Genomic DNA, 22,570 nt, shown 5'->3' with positions numbered 1-22,570 from the left:
GGTTTCAGGAAGCTAATTAGTCTGTGATTTCACTACATTGGAGCACTCCTCTGCATCATTCTCAGTGTTGAGTGGGTAAAGCTGTAGGTATATGTGTGGAAAAACTCAGCTTGGAGCATGCTATATGAAAAGAAAGTCAAAGCTCAAAAATGCATAATAGGTAGGGGGAAGGAAAAATGAAGGAGAGCAAAGAAGTGTGTGTTAGTGCTTACTTCCCAGCACTTCCAAGTTGGTGATCAAACTCACTTGGCAACTTCAAGCCTCGCATATAATCTCACTCCTGTTTTGCCTTTCAGAACCTCTTTCACCACCTCACAGATGTGCAAGGGAATGGGGTGGTGAAGATCCCTGATGCCAAAGGAGATGATGCCTGGAAGGTGTATTTCGATGAGACAGCTCAAGAGATTGTGGATGAATTTGCAATGCGCTACGGCATTGAATCAATATACCAGGCCATGACGTAAGATGCATTTGGTGTTGTCTTTAGTGCAGACATCCATGGTAACTAATTGATGTGACTGTGAAGATTCAGAAGATTAAATGTGTTGATAATAGAAGGCTTGGCATTAACAGTTACTCCTTATGGGGCACACTGTGAACAGGAAGACTGCATGTCTCTGAATCACTAATTTTCTCCAAATCTAGAAATTACTGTCTCACAAAGTGCTGGAATTAAGCCTCCATCTGAGCAGTTTGTATGAGCACCTTTACCTTTAAAACTTACTCTAAAGAATTACACCGACATTATGAGTTTAAGGGTCTGTACTTTATTATTGTTATCTTAACTATCCCTCTTCTAAAACTCTAATATCTCTATTTGAACACTTTGCTATTAAAAAGATATTATCCAGATATCCTATTGAAATTTGTTGGTAATTTGAAAAGGGAAGAGGTTTTGTGAAAGCGGTTTGTTATAGCAATTAATACAGATGAGGGAAGTCACTGATTTTCCAGTTAGTGTTCATGGTGTTTGCAGGAAGTCTGAGTAATAGAGCATTGATTTGTTCTCTTTAGATCTAGGCTCATGCAGTTCTTGGTCTTCAAGAGCACTTTCCATGTCACTGAACTTTTATGTGGATTTAGGATTAGCCCTTCTGCTTAAAGTAATGCTTAGCTCATTTCTTATTTCAAACGTAATATTAGATACAGCAAAATAATCTGAAAAAGTTCACTTTTGAAGCTTATCATTTTGGTTCTTTTTAGCCCTTGGATGAGTTATGTTATGTTCTTTTGCAAGCGTCTTTTACTGCCTGCTAATTTAAGCCAAAATGGAAGGCTGTTGAGAGATAGCTCTGGAGGTCTAGTCCTGGCTCATAAAAGGGCTCACCTGGAAGTTGAACCAGACACATCAGAGCCTCTTTCAGTTCCTTGAAGACATCCAGGGGTAGAGATCCAACACCTCTCTGGGTTCCTGTCCTTGGGTTGTATTACTTAAGGGAAGAAATTCCTGTTTGTAATCCAAACTGGAAAATCTTCCTTGGAATTTCCTATGCTGTAACTGCTGTATATTGCTGCTTCTTTAATTCATCCATCTGAAAAGATTTCGGTCTGGCTCAGCTCTCTTGCTAATCCTCCCCTTTTTGTTAAGTAGTAATGATGATCATTAGAGACATTCATTAGCTCAGAACTTCTTATACCTCAAGCTAGGCACAGACATTTTATTTGTCTGTCTAAATCCATTGGGTGCATGAAAGACAAGTTGGTATATAGGTACTGTGTAATGAGCAGGTTCACATTCAGGAACAGCCATCATGCCCCATCCCTGGAGACATTCAAGCCCTGGGCAACCTGATCTGGCAGTGCATGTCCCTGTTCACTGCAGGGGAGTTGGACTAGATGACCTTTAAAGGTCCCTTCTGACACTAAGGATTCTGTGATTCCATTCCATGGTCATATTTATCTGAAATACTGATGTGTGTGTTTCTGTGCAACTCCCTCACCGGAGCTTCTTTGATTGTAATTATTTGTATGTTAACTAGCACCAAATCTGATTTCTGTGGTGAATTCCTTGAGGGTAAACTACATTTAGAAAAATAGTTCCCAAATTTAGTGTAGGGCTTCTCCAAGGGTTCTTGCTTGGAGAACTGCTTAAAACCTGCAAATTCTGCTGTCTGTTGGAATGAATTTGACTTATTGCATCTCAGAATATCAGACCTCTTAGGCTCCAATTATCTCCCCCCTCCTCTACGTCTTAAAGATTTTCTTTTATTGTTTAATCATTTCACAAGCTTGAGTGCTTCTGGCATAACTTTGAGATTTCCTGCAGGACAATTCCTTGCATGTTAATTGGGAATAGTTAAATGAGGAAAAAAAATCCCAACAAACAAGCAACCAACAAATGAGCATGCTTCCTGAAGGCTGGAAGTGTTGGCTGTAAGGAATAACTTATCAGTGCAGCACAGACATAATAGTGTGTGATTTTGCTGTGGTTCAGTGTTTTGCAGTTGCTGCAGCCTCGTGATACCTCAGAACCTGTGGCAGCCTTGAGTAACAGTAAATTATATTGATCTCTGTGTGCCAGGCCTGGCTCCTGTACCCAGAGTATCACTAATGTCAAAACCTAGTGACAACAAACTGTTGAGAAGCTGTTTTGTGACATGGAAAGGGCTGTAGTAAAATGATTTTTCTTTTTTTTCCTCTCTTACCTATTACATAGATGGCATATTTTGTGAAAAACTAGAAGCAAAATGCTGGAGATTGAGTGAAAAGGAGAAAACAGTTTGTCTATGTTCAGGTTGTTACCTCCAGCAGAGTGGCTATTAAAGGGATAGGAAACTTGGCTGAGTGTCAGGTAGCACAGCACAGAGGAGACCAGAATGACTTACTGAACTGTCCTTTTGCAGGCATTTTGCATGTCTTTCTTCCAAATACATGTGCCCAGGTGTACCAGCTGTGATGAGCACCTTACTTGCCAATATCAACGCTTACTATGCGCACACAACTGCCTCCACAAACGTGTCTGCTTCAGACCGCTTCGCAGCCTCTAATTTTGGGGTATGTTTGGTGATACAACTGGACTTCTCTCATTTGCCTGTGTTATTTCTGCCTTTCAATAAATAACATGCTCTGTTCAAGGAACTTTTCATCTGTGAGAAGTTGGAAGTTGTGGAGTTCTCCTGGACTAGACAAAGCAGAGCATGGCTTATTGTCACCATCACACATTTCGGTTATTAATCAGTGCAGTGCATTGTGACAAATCACAGTGGAGCACAGATGTTATGGAAATGAACAAACTGTATTAAGTTCTGTGTGGTGATACTGTTGATAAAATATATTGTGCAGTCTGGTAGTTTCAGAAATTTGCTCTTAAAAACAGCAACTGCATCAAGGCAAAAAACCCAAACACACAAAACAGTGCATCTATAGTGCTCCCTCCCTCTATCCTGAGCTCTAACACTAGTGCTTCTTACTGAGAGCATTGATTGGACAGTGATGATATATGATGCTTGTTGGTGTTTTTTGCTCAACAGAAAGAACGATTTGTTAAGCTACTGGACCAGCTTCATAACTCACTTCGGATTGATCTCTCCATGTATAGGGTAAGTGAGAATAAACAGAATTTCTTCAGGTATGTTGATATGCAGTGGGGAAATACACCATTGGGATTTTTCTTACATCTCTGAACTGTTGGTTAGTTGTGTCTTATTGAATTGTCATGACAAGCTTCTTGCTCAAATACACAGTTGTGTTTTCCACTTGGATAGAATTTAAATCAAGTTCTTTCTTCAGTTGTACCTTCCTCAAGGCTTCTGAAATAATCTAAGGATTATGAACTGTCCTTATCTCTAATACTCTCCCAGAAACGTGAGCTGACTGGATTAATTTCTTTGAATTTTTCTTATCAGATACTTCAAGTATCATCCACAGAGGGAAATAAGATTTGTTCACACTCAGGAGACAGAAATCATTTAGAGGACCTGCAGCCTTGTTGCTACTGTCCTCGACTCTGGATATATAAGTAGAGTTTTCAGATTGACATTTGTCACGGGTTACTTAGATTTACCTATGCCCGTGACAGGGGAAGCCACCCCACGCCCCCCCCCCCGGGGCCCGGAAAGGAGGGGGAAAAGGGGAGTGGGATAAAACAGTGACAATCTAAGGAGGAAAAACTTATTTTACTAAATATGATATCGAAATACAAGATAACACAATATAATATAATTAAGGCTAACAAATCGAACGAAACAGAGAGAGAGAGAATCTCCGAAAACCGAGAGGCCTACTGTGAACTCTAGGCGACACGGCTGGAACGCTTCCCACTCTCCGAGAAGTTCGAGAGAAGAAGGAGGGCACTCCAGCCTGGGAACGAGATTATATAGAGTCCTGGTCCCGTGACTTATTGTTACTCCTGTTGTTCTCTGGAATATGTAGTCTTCTTCTGTGGACTGCACATTCAACAGAAGTATCCATACTTGACATGATGTTATGATGTGGAATACTGATAGCAAAATTACAAAATTACAAAACCATGACAACATTCCACCATACTGGGGAAGGGACAGGTCTCAGGTGGTGGCATTGGTCTGTCAGGCTTCTGAACTACTCCGTAGTTTTACAGCAAGTTTGTGATTTGATGTTTTTTTAAATTCCTTGCTAGGTAATTTTAAGTATTGTCTGGGTCATGGAAAAAATACGAATATGGTGGCAAAATATGAGCTTTGTTTTTTGTTTATTTATTTATAAGTAGGCTGAAAAGGGAAATGTGAGCGGACTAATAGGAGAAGTGCATTAATAAGATGAGCAAAAAAGACAGAGCAAGGCATGAAAGAAGATAAAAGGAATTTGTGTAATGAGCTGTTCTAAAATTACACTACTACTAAGAAAAAAAATGCAAAGAGATCACTGATCCACTGAGAAGCAAAGGGAAAATTATTAGGGCATGGCAACAGGAAGCTGTAGTGGTGATGCCTTTTCATTTGCTTGGTTTTCCATAAAAACTGCTTTCAGGTGGCTCATGAACTAGACCTTGGACAAACAAGTAAGAACCAGGAAATATTTGTTCGCTTTAAATGATTTAGATGTTTCCTAATTGGCAGAGCATTTAGACAACAATTGGCAAAAACAATCTGAGCCTTCTTAGTAATTATTGTAAGATCCCTACTGGGCAAGTTAGATTCTGGAAGAAAAAGGTATACAAAAAGGAAAGTTGGTATACAGCTACCAACTTTCAAGAGAAAGTACGGCAATTTACAGCTTAAATTGTCCATATCAATTCTCCCTCCACCGTGTTGATTCAAGGGTTTTGGAAACACTTAAAAGTAGACAATAACCAATGAATGTTCACACTGGATTTGTCATAAAGACAGTGTTGAATCAATGTATTTTCTTAATGAGGTGGAGTGGTAGGCTTTGGATCTCATTCAACATTTTGTGTTTAAATGTTGATTTTGGTAAATACCCTGAGAACCGAGAAGAGATGATGTGTGGACAAATTAACTGCATGAGGAGAATTGTCTGGTGATAAGCATCTACAATAAACTCTAAGGAACATTAATTTTCTTGCACTGAGTGAACTAAACTACTAATGAACTAAACCACTACTGTGTTACTGGGGCATATTTTCTGCAAGTCCTCAGGGAAAAGAAAAAATGAATAAGTAAATATGAACATACTATGTTAGTGAGGTTGCCTTTACTATTGCAGCATAAGCAGTCACATCTCTTCAAGTGTAAGAACATGGAGAGCATGAAAACTGTTAAAGCTTGGGGAAGGAAAGAATGGAAATGTAGGAGAAAGCACAGTGCCTGAGGTCAGAAAGGGAGCAGTGTCTTGAAAGAAGCAAAGCTTGGTGCAAGCAGCGTGTACATGGTGCATGTATGTTTGCATGTAAATGCATATATGTGTACACATGCACACCCACACACACACATACGTCATCTGGAAAGCACAACGAGACTTCCAGTATCAGTGGAACTCAAAGAGTAGAAGAAGAAAACAAGGGTTACAGACAGATAATGTGTACATTATGGGGATGGTATGTGAATTAAGTGTTTCAGAACAACAGAAGCACACGTAGATGAATGCTTGCCTAGGCAGATTGGATGTTAAAGGCAGCTGAGTGGTTAAGATGTCTTCCTATAGTGAAAAATGTTTGTTTTCACATTTCAATTGAATTTATTTCTCTGGAGAGGTTGTGAATATACCACACCTCTTGGTGTTTCAGAAGAAAAACAAGCCAAATGGTAGGTGCTGAAAGGGAAGGACCTCTGCAAGCAGCCTCAGCAGTAGTTCTGTGGCTGATGGAGGCAATGCTGTTGCTCACTGCTGGCTTCTTCTGCCACCAAGGAGATATCTCCTACCGCAGAGGGTTTTCAGTGTCCTGGCATCCACAGACTTCACAATCATATGAGAAGCAATTTAATTAAGCAAACATATGAGCTTTTGCAGCAAAAAGGCCATATTTACTGAACATTGTTTTGACTGGTAAAAGCTTCTCAAGCAGGAAATGTTTCCAAGACACTTTCCTTATTTAGAACATGCTTGAAGCTTTGCATGGATCAGATTGCGCTTTCCAACAGGATTTCCCTTTCTTGTCAACAGAATAACTTCCCAGCCAGCAGCCGGGAGCGGCTACAGGACCTGAAGTCGACAGTGGATTTGCTGACCAGCATTACTTTTTTCAGGATGAAGGTAGTGTTGTGTGGGGGGGTGGGAATGGAACTTCTGCAGTTTCTGCTGCAGGACTTGTTTTCTAATTTTTAAACCATTTTTGACGTGCTGTTTTGCTTTAGATGCTTAAGGGCCTTGGCCACGTAATAAACATGCAGAATACTTTGCTCTGGTTTGCTTCATGAAGATGAAAGCTGTTTTTTCCCTGGAGTTCTTGAGTTGTAAATTTGGCACGTGTTAATTTTGAGAAAAGAGGAAGGAGGGGAGAAGAGAGAAGAAAGAAGGGGAATTGTCTTCAGAAAAATAATTTACTGCTCTTAATAGTGTTTTGAAGCTTTTCCTATTAGCTGTCTACAGCATTTATCACTCACAACTGTTCCTTCACCATCTTTTATCAAATAAATATTTTTGGAAGTATTTCTTGCAGGGCGAGATACTGAAATGGTGTATCATCTTCCAATATAGATCTGTGATGATGTTCTGTATGTTAATGTGCCACTCCGATAACAACTTGTTATCTTTAACTTTTGGCTTTCATTTCTAAGCTTTGTTTTAACCAGTGTAGCAGGTTAGTGTGTCTCATAGTAATTTTTGTCCTTTCAAAGACAAACCATGTGATCTATTTGAGTAAGTGCTTATCATTCTAACCTTAAGCTCTTTGGCAAATAGTGTTTCAAAACTTTCAGAGTAAGCTTTCGGTTCAGACTCAGACCTGCATTGAAAGTTTAGTTTGTAGAAATACTTTGGAAAGCTTAGAGGTAGTGACAATATCAAAACTGTCTCTGAGTATAACCTTATTCACAAGATGATGCCTCTTGCAGTTTTAAAGTAACCCTGCGGTGTTCTTCTAAGGCTGTGTAAAGATGAAGTAATAAAAAGCTCTGTAGCTTCAAGAGGGAAAAGTGCATCAGCTGGCATGTCAGGTGGGATTGTGGCATAATCTAAAATGCAGTAAAGCCAGTGGTTGAAGATGCCCTTTTAGTACTATAGTTAAAAGCATACAAGTGTTAGTTCTTCATCAAGACTTTCCACATTAGATGTATTTTCTTCTGATGATCTGTTACATCTTCGTTGGTTAAAAAAGATTGTTCTACAGCTTTATAGCAAAATCCTGCAAGCTTAGTAGAAATTGTGTTGACTTGGTTCAGATTGTACACATTAAGCAGTGTGATTTATTTATTCAGAATAATCTTCCCTGACATGTCAAATCTCTCTTATGCTCCAGATGATCCTGCAGGGCCGTAAGTGCTGTCACTCCTGTTTTGTACCAGGGGAGGCAAGCTAAAGAGGCAGGGCAGACTTCATTGATTTCTTTCAGGTCGCAGGCAGTGCAAATCCCTGTGAGCAGGTTTGATGCTTCCTGGGTAGTTCCCAGGCTGGTGTCTTGCTCTTTCTCACAGTATATTGACTCTTTTTGTTGTCTCTGTGCAGGTTCAAGAGCTTCAGAGTCCACCCCGAGCCAGCCAGGTAGTGAAGGACTGTGTAAAAGCTTGCCTCAACTCCACGTATGAGTACATTTTCAACAACTGTCATGAACTGTACAGTCGCGAGTACCAGACAGATCCTGTGAGTAGCTAATAAGTAGGCAAAAATGCCTACCTAAGATAATTGTGCAAATACTAACCCATATAAATAGCCAACATAAACAAAGCTGTGACTTAACTTCGGAATGCACTGAACTCGTAATCAATTAATGACTGCTAACAAGTAAGTGGAAGATGATAAATTATTTCATACTAATTACACTACAATTTGTTTTCCCAGTCTCAGCATCTTTATTTCTTGAGTGGATAGTTTTGAAATGAAGGTTTGATGCAACTTTGAGTGAGCAAACTGATCAAGAGGACTGTCTTTAGCTTAGATAAACCTCAAGCAGTGAAGTTTTGTACTGTTTTCTGTCTCCTGGTATTCTGCTCTGGCCTTAGGAAATATCTGTAGACACAGTTTTCAAATCTGTAAGAACTGTGCTGTCCACTCTGTGGTAATTAATATAGAATATGTCAACATGGATGTAGTCATCAACCCAAGAATTTAGAATGAAAGTATTGGAGCAAGCTTAGAGTAAATGATGTCTCAGCAGGTCTTTGGGAGCCTGACTTGTTATTGCCATGGTACATGACAAAGGGCAGATTACCTAGACTTGAGGCCAATGGTAAGCAATATGGTTTGGCATGTTACTGTGTCTTCTATTAGACGAAGCAAGTTGCCAGCAGACACAAATACCTTTAAACTCTTCAGAAAAAGTTGCTCATAAGTAATTACTGTTTGGGGTTTGTAGGGAGCGAGGTGATCTGCATTCATCAGCTTCTTCTTTACCCTCTAAAATGACACCAGTTTTCCAATGACTTCCTTCACAGAACAAAAATCAGGATCTTCCTCCTGAGGAACAGGGTCCCAGTATCAGGAACTTGGATTTCTGGCCCAAACTCATCACTTTGATAGTTTCCATCATAGAGGAGGACAAGAATTCTTATACCCCAGTACTGAATCAGTAAGAATCTTCCATGTCCTTTATGGCTAATTCTTGTCCCTCTCTGTGCTTTGCTTTATGTTATACTGCTTTCTGTCTCTTCTGTCATTTGTGTATTTATAGAAGTACTTATCTTGTCTGTCTGTCTTTCTGTCTTATTTGTCTCTGTCTATAAAAATAACTCTTTCTGATTGCGATGGAAGAGTTTCAAAAGGTTCAGTTACGATGGCGTTCGAACACAAACACCCTGATTATTACAATCCTGAACTCAGGGAGGCACCTGAAAATGGGGTGAGAGTTCTTTTGTTGTTGTTATTTTATTTTCCCCTAGATGCACATTAATGCAGACAATGGTGCCATGGTGATAGTACCTTACTTTGTTATGTAGGAGCATGGTGTTCTGTGCTGCACTAGGACATTGCATTGGGTGGGGTTGGCACACTGCAAAGCATTTGAAACTGTTTTATTTATCTGTTGGGTGCTTCTCCAACAGTCCCACAGGACACAGGTGAAAGTTTCTGACAAAGTGTTATGCACAGAGAATTAGATGCACCCTAGATATCACCGTTTTAACATGGGAAGAATACCCGATTATTGTGCATAGTAATCACATAGTGCATAAGGATCACATTCCCAAAATTACTGCAGATGTCTGTTCTGGGAGAGACATCCAGAGGTGGACTTGAAACAGATCTCAACAGCAGTGTTATTTTCAGTCTGTTTCATCTTTGTGATGCAGCTGAATCCATGATCTCTAAAATCCACATGGTGATTTATCTGAGTGGAGAAAAAGTCTTTTGAGATTTTCAGCTTGTAGTTTAGTCCAGAGCTGAATATAGAAGAACTCTTTGTATGAAGACATGTTAAAGCCTTTCCCAAATGTCCCCTCAGGTTTCCTCAGGAGCTTGCTGTTGGTAAGATCAGTGCAGAGGTGATGTGGAGTCTTTTTGCCCAGGATATGAAATATGCCATGGAAGGTAAGACAGTTTCTAATGGCTGCCAGCTGACTCACTGCTGCCTTCCTGTTCCTTTTGGAGCAGAGATTTATATTGTTTTGGTTTTGTACAATTGCTTTAAGGCTGAGAATTGAAACTGAACACTGCATGAAAAACTGCATGGTCTCCATACTCACGTGTCAGGCTGTGTTGCAAGCTGCTTTTTGTCATCTCTGCTGCTTTGAAATTTGAATTTCACTTTGACCTGACGATATGATGGCTAAGATCAGCAACTGGTTACTTCTGCAGCCTACAGTGACAGAAAGGCCTGAAGAAGTAGCTGGGCTGTGTCTTGAGTAGACTGTGTGTGCTCCTGGTGAAAATGTGCTGCTAGAACAAATCCTCCTGCAGGCAATCCTTGTTCTGTATCTTTGTATAATTTCATCACACGCACATTAGAAGAGGAATTTTACTGTTCCTGAACAGGCACACAGCAATCTCCCAGAAAGGAATTCTACCACTCACAGTACTCTTCTAATGACTTATTACAATTTCTGAACTTGATTTTTGACCTCTAAATCAGTTTACAAAGTGCTGACTCTGGGCTTGAATAGACTGCAGGTCTAGATGAATAGTTCTCTTTCTTTTGTTGAGAGATTTTGATATATACCTGTACCCCACAGTATTTTCCTCTTGTGAGGCTGTGTTGATGTAAGAGCAGATGTTAGAAAGAAGGGACCAATACCTTCTGCATCAAGGTGTCTGTTTTGTAATGTCTGTCACTGCTGGCACATGCATTAGAGATTGGGCAATTATGATTATTTCATGTTCGCTTTCTCTAGCAACTGTTCCTGCAAACTCTTTTCGCCTCCTTTTCCATTTTGTTCTTATTTACTTCATAGCACTCACCATCAGGAATTCATAATACATGTTGTTCTTCTACGTGATGAAGGTGTCCCGTCTTTCTCCTTTACCAGTAATGATGAGAATTGTAAATCTCTAGACCTGGCTGCTGGCTGCTTTTCTTAAGATTCCCTTCCCCTTTTGCATTCAGAGTGCAGCTGCAAAAGATTACTGATTGCATGTGTGGTTTTTTTCCCTTTTGAATGGCTCTATTTGATTGCCAGCATCTAGGCTAACTCTAAAGGATGCTGGTTAGATTTGCTGCCTTCGGCTCATCTTTGTCATTTTTCAATTTGAGTCACTAATATCTCTACCAGTTTAACTACAGCTAGTATTTTATAGTCCTGTATTTACCAGCTTGAGGAGTAATCCCCGGGTACATACGTGGTGTGCCCTGAAATCTGCATCAGGTGTTTGACAAAAAGCTGATCAGTTTTATGAGATAGGTGCAAATGAACCCAGAATGTAATACATGCTCTTAAACTTCTTCATGGTGTTTTCCTCTGTGTTCTGTTCCTAAGTTCTGGATAATATGAGCTCATTCACCTCACCAAGTGGTAAGTTCATGCTTCTTGGTAGAGTACTTAGTTGTGAGTAGGCAAAGACTTTCTGCACTTTGGCTTTTAGCTCTCTGGATGTAGTTGCTAACATTAGCCTTAGTGTCCTTGAGTTTTATGCCAGTGATTTACAGGTCAGCAAAGAAGACTCAGAAGGCTGTGTGGCTACTGCTGCTGAAATGGAGGATATTTGCTGCTTAAGAGACTTCTCCCCTGTGGGACAGTTAAGCATGTCTCTCCCAGCTGGAGCTCACCCCCTGTGCACCGAGCAATCTGTGTGGGGTAGTGTACACATGCTGATGTACATGAGACGCGCACGGCACCACTTTGTGCTGCTAGTGGGCAGGTGCTGTAGGAAGGAGGAGGAAGACCTGTAGTTAGATGCAGGCCCTAGGATGAGGTAGTGCTTTGTGTGCTTGCTTTTTGTAGGTTTCTATCACTAAATCTGTAGTTCTGTGAGAAGGACATCAGCTTTCAGCAAGCAGTGTGAAAGATTTCTATAATGCACTGCTTAGGGGCTTCAGAAACAGAAGTCTTGCTCATTTAGGGGTACTGCAGCATTGCCCCCTTTGGGGACCTTCTAAAGTCTAGAATTGCTAATGTACAAAGGATTCAAGTCATAAGAGCAAAACAGCTGTTCTCTATTTAAAAGATTATTTGGAACCATTAGCACCAGTCACAGCAGCAGCGTGTTAGAGTGTGGGAAGGCACGTGCACTGTAGCCCTACCTTTTGCCTTTGTCTCTCCTAAGGATTCTCAGATACTGAGACACAGGATCTACCAGGTCTGCTTTTAGTTTCCCCAGAACTAGTGACACTTCAGGGCACTGTAAACAGCAGACCTGGCCCTTCCATCCTCACTAGTGAGGGCAGTACAGAAAGCACAAATTGCCTAAGAGGGATTCTGTTCTTCCTCTACTGGGAAGATATTAAATGACAGTAAAAGAAAATTGACGTCATCCTGAACAATGTTTCATCTTATTTTGGGCACCTCGGCATTAGAAGAGTTGTAAATTGGAAACATCTCTGATATGGAGAGAATGAGTAGACTTGGCAGGCAGGATTGTAATAAATCATTCTACCACAATCTCACTTGTAATGAGGGGAGGTGGATCAAATGCACACACAGATGCTGTCTGTCTAGTGTTAGCACTTCAACAGACTCAGGACCTATCAGAGTTTCTTTGCAGGAAATCATGATTACGTATTAGAAATTAACAGAAGGAAAGCAGGTTGATGATTAAGAAAAGCATACACAGAGGGAAGTCCTTTCTCTGCCTCAAAAATAGTACCAGGCATCATACTGGAGACTGTGCTGCAAGGAAGCAGTTCCCAATTAATACCTTAATAGCATTGCCTCAGTGACCTTAAAAGCTCTGCTCCAGAGGAAAGTGCAGATAAAATCTGCCGAGGAAATGAGAGAGGTCTTTCTGTGGTCCGTTGAGGATAGAGCACAGCAATTGCTGCAAAATATCTGTGCAGTGTTCCACCACCACTGCTGCTAAGCTCTTTAAAAGCCAGCAGGTTATAGAGCAGAGAAGAAATGCTAGGAGTGATGGCTCATGTGCTCTCCACTTCACTTCTTCTAAAATGTGTTTCAAACCCAGGATCTGAAATACAGGTTTATTTGGATAAAAGATGTAATTTTACAAATTATACCTCAGACCGCGTTGCCTTCAAGTGCTTCAATTTATCCTTTTAGAAAGAGAGTGGTGATCAAAACCATAGGTGGGATCCATTGACGTAGACAGTTGGTACAAGCTGTTGGGAATGAGTGAGTTTGGGCCTGTGTCACTTTTCTTTTTGCTCCTGTGAGTTTGAGTTCTTACAGCTCACTTTTGTCTTTTCTGTCACAAGCCCCACCTTTCTTTCGCATACGTAAAGTTCTCTTTTATGGTGGTAAGAGTTTTCCTTTCTTTTCCTTTTCTGTATCTTTGTTCCCTGCTGCCAACCCTCTCCTTCAGTGCATAGGTGGCTAAGTAGCAGTCCTTGGATTTATGCTTCTGTGGTTGCTTTGCATCTTGCTTTCCTGCAGCTTAGCAGCATTTGGACTGTCCTGCCTCAGAAAATATGTGTATCAGGAAATGGCTTGAATTAATTGCTTCTAGTGCTCTTCTCAGTTTTGGTGAAACAGCCCTGATTTGTGTCCTTTTTACCTTCTTTTTTTTACCTATAACCTTTATACTCCACCTGCAGTTGCTAACATTGCATACACACAGGTACATCCACATGGTCATGCTTTTACAGCTAGCACGTTGGCTAGGAAATTTTCAGTAAGAGTTGCTGGTAGTCATCTTGACTTGTTATGTGAGCCACAAGTGAAAAATAGAGGGGTCATAGTCTTCCTAAAATCTTTTGGCTAAATGCAGAGAACATGTCACAGTGAGTCTGTGGTTTTTGCCTGATTGGATAAAGTTGTGTACCCACCCTTGCACACCATGGTGGTGTGATTCATATTTCAATCACAAGTGCTGCTGGCTTCTGTCTAAATGGTGCTTTGGAAGGTGGTAGTTCCCTTGTGGGTGTATTGGGATTGACGTGGGGGAAGCCACTTTCACAAAGTATAGCCTGCCTGAGTCAGACCTTCCCTCTGCAGGAGCAGCTCTGTCCCCATGAGAGAACAGCACCTGCTCCTATCAAAGTTAATGAATTTATAATTGTCCATTGATTTCTTCACCCTTGTAGGGAGTTAAGAAGGCACAGTTAGTGCTCTGTTTGTTTCCTGATATAGAACTGCAAGGTGAGCTTAGCATTTTCTTTTGTGGTTGCTCATGAGGGAGATCAGTGCTTCTGACACTGAGTGAAGGATGTTCTTCCTTAGTGCTCAAGAAAGATGTTAGATTTGTTAAGGAAAAGCTTGCATACTTTCCTCAGCTTCCGGTAAAAGCAAATTCACTGTGGAGAGTAACAGATCACAGCATGTGTGAAGTAGTAGCACATCTAAAATCATTTGTCTGTCAAACCATCTCCCCTGGGGTTATGTATCTCAGGTACTGCACATTTTAATTTCTTTAAGACAAAGGCTGGGTTTTTTTTTCGCTCCTTTCCCCCTTTTCTTCCCCCTTCCCCTTTCTTTTTTTGAGTTTGTATCTTTGTGGATCTGCTGAAAGTGAATCAGAAGAATGAGAAGAAAATCTGTATTATGCTGTTAAAGGGGTTTGCAGGCAACACACTGGAGTATTCCATTGCTCTGGGAGTTGACAAAGCTTGTAGAATAATTATGCATGAGAATTTCTTTGGTTTTTGTATTTTCAGTTGGATAATTCATAATTTATTTGGCCTTTCCTCTTGTGTGTGTTACAGAGGCTTCAAAAGAAATGTGGAAGATTTTTTAATGTTTTGGTGTAGTTGCACGAATTCACATTTTAATGAAAATAGATGATAAAATGAGCTTGTCTCTCAGGCAACTGCTTAGGAAGCTGTCACCATGTTACAGCATGAGGCATAACTTCTGCTGATAAGTGTCTTTAGCGTGCATTGCTCACATGTATATATATTGATGCTTGTACCAAAGTGCCAGATTTAAGCCATTTGAACTTAAGAGAGAGACCTGCACTTTTTAACACAGTTAGATCCTGTTCATGCGTTATCAGCAGTGATGCCCTTAAAGAGTTATGTACCCACACAGAGATCTGCCAAGCTGCCTGTACGATGGCTTGGGAAAAAGCTTGGTGATGCTTTTGGGGGAACTTAGCAAGTAGGATAAAAATGGGACTTGTGGGCTGACTGGAGGTAGGAGTCAACAGCTGAAAGGTGGTATTGTGAATATAGGCTGTGAAGGTCCTTGAGGGCAAAGACATGGAGCTTGTGTTTATTCAGAGAGAGAATGGTGAGCAGTGGTTTGAGGGGATTATGTCTGTGAAATACTCTGCTCTTCGAGCTCTTGTGTAGTTTTTCATGTGCTAGAGACATAAGAGCAGCAGCTGACTTGCTTACCTGCCATACACATGGTGATGAGATCTTTCAGGCACAGTCCTGTGTGTGTGCAGACAGTTCATGTTCTGTGTGACCAAACAAACTCTTTTGGGTTGTGCAGATGGGATTAAAATGCATTTGTTGGAAAGGTAACTTGTATGTGGAAGGGTAAGGTTAACTAATAATGGTTAATTGACACCAAGCTGGCGCTGAGAAGTTGTCTGTAGAAGCCCTCAAGGAAATGCAGGGCAATGAAATAACATGCTGTTACTGTCTAGAAAGCTTTTTGTGTTACCAGAGAACAATTCATGGCCATTCTGTGAGCATGAAATGAAGTATTTTGGAGTACATGTGGTACAGGAAAGGAAAAAGGCCATTCCCACAACATACCTTGCACCGCTGGGAGTTCAGCTATAGATAAAGCTGGTATCAGATTGGCTCTAATCACCATTGACTCCATGTCTACTGCTTCTCAGTGTCATAATGCAGGTTAGATGCATGCAGGAGAGGATTTCAGTGTTTTAGTGAAAATACTTGAGAGGACTTGTGTAGAATTCCACAACTTGTCTGGACTTCCTTGTGACAGATACTGTCTGACTGTGAAGAACTTAGTTTTTTCTACTATCACCTCTTAGGGAATGTTGTCTAAGATGTTTGTATTGCCTTGGTTTATATTCAAGAGTGAACAGGTTTGCTCTTACAGCTTTATTTCCTGCATAGATGAAATCTGGACTGTCATGTGTTAAATGGAAGGGCCGTAAGAGACTGCTCTCTTTTTATTTCCTTGACAACCAAAAAGTCTCCAACAAATGGGTGTATTAATGGGAACCACAGAAACAGTCTCCAGAGCCCCACTGGTCAACCACTGAGAATCCCTGTTCTCTGCCAAAATCCTTTGCTGTGCAGATTTTATGGCTCTGTAGGTGCTTCATCCTGAAAACCATTGCATCCTGCTGACATGTTTCATAAGACCTTCCAGACCCTGCTGCAGTGATAATGGTAAAAGGAGACCTAACTGCCTTTTTCCTTCCTCACAGAACATGAGAAACACAGACTGTGTAAGAGTGCGGACTATATGAATTTACACTTCAAAGTGAAGTGGCTGTACAACGAATATGTTCGTGATCTGCCTGCCTTCAAGGGAAAAGTGCCTGAATATCCAGCGTGAGTGTGCTATATCTCCTGTAGTGAATCCCCACTATACCTCTTCCTTCATTATCCTGAGGGCAGACACTTGGTTCTCCTGTGGCTGCCTGTATATAAATATACCATTTATTCATTTATTTTTCTCTGTGATTATGTGTATCTTTGTTCCCCTTGGTGTTCTGTGCTCCTGTTCTTGAAACAAATTAATACCTTATTGTACAACCTCCTTCTGAGATCTCAGAAGGTTCAGCAGAAGGATGGGATGTCTTTTAAGCCATTTCGTGTTTACAATGTTGATCCTTGAACAGCAGACTTCTAGACAGGTGCTAATGTTCTAGTGCTAGTAGATACAGCTTTAACATTATCTACTGTATGTATGTCTATATTTCTGTGTGTAAATGTGTTACACAAACACACGAATACACACACACACCAGGATTCATAAGTAAAGGAAATGCTTTTGTTATTTTGATGAGACTGGGTGGTTCAGATGGAAACTGAACTGTTGTTCTTAAGTTCTAAGAAATTGTTCACAGGTTCTATTTAACTGTATAAGAGGAGCAATAGATTTCAAGGCTGGACAAAGTTTGTTCCTTAAAAGTTGTGTGATAAACCCAGGAAGCATACTTACTGTAGCTGAAGGTCTTTCCCTGCTTTATAGCAGAATCAGGTGGGTAGTTTCTGATCAGTGTTTGTCTTCTGTTTTCAGAAGCTTGCAATGATGGTTATTCCACATTGTCACGGTTTAAACGAAAATCTACCTGCGTGCGTGATGGGGGGGCCCTGCAGGGGCCCTAGGCCAAAAGGAAAGTTAACTGGGAAAAGAAAACAGCGGCAATGATCTAAGGAGGCACACTTATTTACTTAATACTATATTGAAATACAGGATAACACAATATAATATAATATAATTGAAATTAAGCTAACAAATCAAGCTAAATAGGAGAGAGAATGAGTCCCAAAACCGAGAGGCCTACTGTAAATTCGAGGCGAAACGGCAAAGACTCCCACAGGCTCTCCTGAACGCCAGAACTCGAAAGACGTCAGTCTAGCCTGCCAGGGAGATAATATGATGTCCAGGTCCTGTGACTTATCTCTGACCGTGTTGTCCTCTGGGAGATGTAGTCTTCTTCTGTAAGTTGCAGATTCAGTAAAATTATTCATGCTTTATATGATGTTAAGATGTGGAATACTGATAGCAAAATTACAAAATTATTAAACCATGACATTCCACCCCTTATTCTACATCTTTACATTATGCTTATACACACATACACACTCATATGTATAGTTGTGAGTAATCAGCAACCTTATTTTCTTAACAATTTATATCTATTCCATACAAAGCCCTAAGTTGAGAACAAAACTCTATAACCTAACTCACTAGTATTTATTAATTTTGAGAAAAATGACAAAACTGCCTGAAAAAGGAAAACATGACAGCGGTGGAGGGGAAAGGCAGCACTAGTAGGGCGTCCCCCACATCAGGGTGCACTCATCTTTTCCCAGCCACCACAGCAGATTTCCTTTTGAATTATACTTCTTTCCATGTGTGCTCTACACATGCATGGCCAGTGCACAATATAGAGCCCAGATGGAAAACTTGCTTACAGAAAGCCTAATTAAGGTATATAGAAAAAGTGTTTCCTTAACATTAATCCACTCTGTCTTAAGTCCTGTACCTAATGGGACATTCGTCAAATGTCTCTGAGGCTCTACTTATATATACAAGAAATTATTGGCTGCACTCCCCCAGCATCAAATTCCCTTGTGGTACACATTGGACATTCCCGTTTTTGTCCATCACCCACCAAGTGCACTTAGGTCCCTGGACAAAGACAGTACCCCGGAGAGGTTTGCCCTTTCCAGACACTGGAAGGACCCAAACTGCTTTTCCCAACACGCTCTTTATGTGTACTGCAGGAGCACATGTGCATCTACATGGCACACCTTTACAACAATGTTCCTTATTCTGGCAGCAGTGTCTTTCCACAATTCAGCAGCCCAAACAGGTTTACCCCTTCGTTGCCAGTTGTCATCTTCCCACTGCTGCAACCACCCCCATAAGGCATTTGCCACCATCCTTGAATCAGTATAAAGATGAAGCATTGGCCACCTCTCCCGTTCAGCCACATCTAAAGCCAGCTGAACAGCCTTTACCTCTGCAAATTGATTTGATTCTCCTTTACCTTCAGTGGCCTCTGCAACTTGTCGTGTGGGGCTCCATACAGCAGCTTTCCATCTGCAATGCTTCCCTACAATACAACATGATCCGTCTGTGAATAGGGCAAATTTCTTTTCGTTTTCTGGTAGCTCATTGTATGGTGGTGCCTCTTTAGCACATGATACCTCTTCTGTAGGTGACGTTTCAATTTTTTTACCCTCAGGCCAGTCCATGATCACTTCTAGGATTCCAGGACGGCTGAGTTTTCCCATTCGAGCTCGTTGAGTAATTAATGAAATCCACTTACTCCAAGTGGCATCAGTGGCATGGTGGGTGGAAGGAACTTGTCCCTTAAACATCCAGTTTATTACTGGCAAGCGAGGTGCTAGAAGAAGCTGAACCTCTGTCCCAACTACTTCAGAAGCAGCCCGAACCCCCTCATACACGGCTAAGATCTCCTTCTCAGTCGGAGTGTAGCACTCCTCAGACCCTTTATATGCTCGACTCCAAAATCCCAGCGGTCAGCCTCGGGTCTCTCCTGAGGCTCTTTGCCACAAACTCCAAGTGGGACCTTTCTCTCCAGCAGCAGTATAGAGGATGTTCTTCACGTCCTGTCCCGTCCGTACTGGCCCCAAGGCCACGGCACGGACTATCTCTTGTTTTCTCTGCTCAAAAGCCTGCTGCTGCTCAGGACCCCATGAGAAATTATTCTTCTTCCATGTCACCTGATAGAGGGGGCTCACTATGTGGCTGTAGTTTGGGACATGCATTCTCCAAAAGCCCACTACTCCCAGAAAAAATTGAGTCTCTGTCTTGTTGGTGGGCGGAGACATAGCAGTGATTTTGTCAATCACATCTGCTGGGATGTGACGACGTCCATCTTGCCATTTTATACCTAAGAACTGGATTTCCTGGGCAGGCCCCTTCACCTTGCTGCGCTTAATGGCAAAACCAGCTTGCAAAAGAATTTGATTTATCTGTTTTCCTTTCTTGAAAACCTCTGCTGCCGTATGGCCCCACACGACAATATCATCAATATACTGCAAGTGCTCAGGAGCATTACTGTGTTCCAAGACATCTTGGATCAACCCATGGCAAATGGTTGTACTGTGCTTCCACCCTTGGGGTAAACGGTTCCAGGTATACTGAACACCCCTCCAGGTAAAAGCAAACTGTGGCCTACATTTTGCAGCCAATGGGATGGAAAAGAAGGCATTAGCAATGTCAGTGGTGGCATACCACCTAGCTTCTTTTGACTCCAGTTCATACTGGAGTTCTAGCATGTCTGATACAGCAGCACTTAATGGAGGTGTGACTTCATTCAGGCCACGGTAATCTACCCTCAGCCTCCATTCTCCACTGGTTTTACACACTGGCCATATGGGGCTGTTAAAAGGCGAGTGAGTTTTGCTAATCACTCCCTGATTCTCTAATTGGCAAATTAGCTTGTGAATGGGGAGCAATGAGTCCCTATTGGTGCAGTGCTGCCATCTGTGAACCACTTTGGTGGCAATTGGTACCTCTTGGTCTTTTACCTGGAGCAACCCCACAGCAGAAGGATCATCTGACACCAGGTAAAGCTGACAGCTGCTTAACACCATTTGTGTTAACAGCAGCTATCCCAAAGGCCCATCGATACCCCTTGGGATCCTTAAAATATCCCATCCTAAGGTAATTGATACCCAAAATACATGGAGCCTCTGGACCAGTCACAATAGGGTGTTTTTGCCAGTTTTTACCAGTGAGGCTTATTTCGGCCTCCAACATAGTCAATTCTTGGGAACCCCCAGTCACTCCATGGATATATATTGGTTGTGTCCCTTGGTGACTTGAGAGCATTAGGGTGCATTGTGCACCAGTGTCCACCAAGGCTTTATATTTCTGTGGTTGAGATGTGCCAGGCCACCTAATCCACACAGTCCAGTATACTCTATTGTCCCTTTCCCCCCCGGCTGGGGGCAGGGCCCCTATATTGTTTACCTCGATGGCTTGCAGCAACTGGAACTCTCCCCCTTTTGGAAGAGTTCACCTTGGTGGTTGTCTCAGGATCATGTAATTGGTTTCAGTCATAATGGATGAAGTGGGAGCTGTATAGCATTTCCACCAGAGCACTTTCTCTCAAAAATTGGATACCTTTCTCTATATCAGTTCATTTCTTTTTCTCAGGCTCCAAGTCCTGTTTAAAGGGGAATCTATCTCTTACCGCTATCAACATCCGCTTCCAGTGTGTAGGACTGATCTTGGCATGTGCCAGTACCTCTGTCCACACTTGAGTCCCTGGAAATACCACCCAGCTGGCGAGCTTCATTGCCATTGAGCCACACACTGCTGGCCCCATTGTCCCAACATTGAAGTAACGAAGTGACTATATGTTCTTTTGGTTGACATGTGAAATCCTTTCTTAGATCCCAAATTTCACTCAGTTTTAAAGATCGATCAATAATGGTTGTAATACTTTGCTTGCCTTTTGCTCTATCAAAAGTCCCAGGTGTTGATGGTGGCAACTGTGTTGATGAGGCCACCCCATTTAGAGTTCTGGAGCCAAGAAATTCTCATAAAGAAAAACTAGGTTTTGGCTCCTCTTCTTCTTCTATTTTCTCCAGTTCACTCTCTCTTTTTTTCCTCCCTTCTAACCTCCTCTGCTCTTCTAACCTCCTCGGCTCTTCTGTCTCCCCCTGCTCTTCTAACTCCTTCTGCTCTTCTGACTCCTTCTGCTCTTCTAACTCCTTCTGCATTTTCTCTGAGTTGAAACTCGTTTTGTTTTTCGCCCTCTTACGGGGGCAACCAACATTGTATCTGGTGCCCCCCGGTGGTTGGTCAAATTGGAATACATTCAGTTCACCCCGGAGGGTGCATAGCTCGGATCGGAGAATGTTCCGATCAAACTGGACGGCGCCGTACTCAGTCTTGAGGCTGTTGTACTTCCACTGAAGGTTGTTGCGCTCAGATTGGAGGGTGTTACACACTAACTGGAGGATGTTATGCTTAGACTGGAGGGTGTTGTGCTCAGTCTGGAGAGTGTCGTGCTCGGACCGGAGGGTGTTGTGCTCGGACTGGAGAGTGTCGTACTCGGACTGGAGGGTGTCGCACTTGGACTGGAGGGCATTGTACTTGGACTGGAAGGTGTTGTGCTCTGACTGGAGAGTGTTGTATTCGGACTGGAGGGCGTCGCACTTGGACTGGAGGGTGTCGTACTTGGACTGGAAGGTGTCGCGCTCGGATTGGAAGGCGTCGAGTTTGGATTGCAGGGATTCTTTCTCATCAAGTAGACTCTTATTCTCGGCCCTGAGACTCTCTCTCTCAGTCTCAAAAACTTCCCTCTCAGGAATGGTATTGAATAAGGCCCGATAAGCATTAGCTAGGCCCCAAATCATTTGTGCCTCCTGAGATCTGCCTGAGCCACAACATTCCTGCCTCAAATATGCGATCAAACTCTCAGGATTCTTCAAATGTTCAGGAGTAAAGCTCCATGACACTGAAGATGTCTGTCTTTTGAGAATCTCTCCAAAACCTCTCCACACTCCCTGCCACTCAGTATTCTCTGGTTCTGAGGAAGACTTCCTCCAGATGTTATAAATCCGGATACTGAGTGAGATTATTACAATAACCGACAGTAAGTTCAGGGAGATTGACACGATTGACGGTGTGGTCAACTGATCATTCAAAAACTGCATAAAGGATGCATAGAAAGAAGGAGGAGCACACTCAAAAACCACCATTTCTGTACAATTAGTTGCATTATTTGCTCCCTCTGGAGCTGTATGCAGATACCAAGTAAGCATTGCTAACCATGATTTCAATCGATTATATATATCTATAGCTCCCAAGATCCACCATGTTCGGAGCATCTCAAAGGAGGAACCAATGGCACG

The 22,570-nt window shown here is 41.9% G+C and overlaps 1 protein-coding gene across 16 annotated transcripts in view; it reads left to right on the top strand.

Annotated features, from left to right (window-relative positions):
- The window catches only part of UNC13B (unc-13 homolog B), a 210,299-nt gene that overhangs the window by 148,114 nt on the left and 39,615 nt on the right, over window positions 1-22,570 (top strand). For all 16 annotated transcript variants that reach the window (XM_085528481.1, XM_085528479.1, XM_085528476.1 and 13 more), the window contains 8 exons: window positions 297-460; window positions 2,844-2,994; window positions 3,471-3,539; window positions 6,541-6,630; window positions 8,041-8,175; window positions 8,967-9,100; window positions 9,971-10,056; window positions 16,426-16,552. In XM_085528481.1, coding sequence (XP_085384607.1) covers window positions 297-460; window positions 2,844-2,994; window positions 3,471-3,539; window positions 6,541-6,630; window positions 8,041-8,175; window positions 8,967-9,100; window positions 9,971-10,056; window positions 16,426-16,552 — 956 coding nt within the window. The remainder of the gene's footprint in view (window positions 1-296; window positions 461-2,843; window positions 2,995-3,470; window positions 3,540-6,540; window positions 6,631-8,040; window positions 8,176-8,966; window positions 9,101-9,970; window positions 10,057-16,425; window positions 16,553-22,570) is intronic.

Source organism: Coturnix japonica, chromosome Z (assembly GCF_054131305.1).
Source record: "Coturnix japonica strain WE chromosome Z, WE-NBRP24, whole genome shotgun sequence".
NCBI classification, from domain to species: Eukaryota; Metazoa; Chordata; class Aves; order Galliformes; family Phasianidae; genus Coturnix; species Coturnix japonica.
The sequence above is the reverse complement of the archived record's forward strand: the minus strand, read 5'-3'. Positions and strand labels throughout refer to the sequence as shown.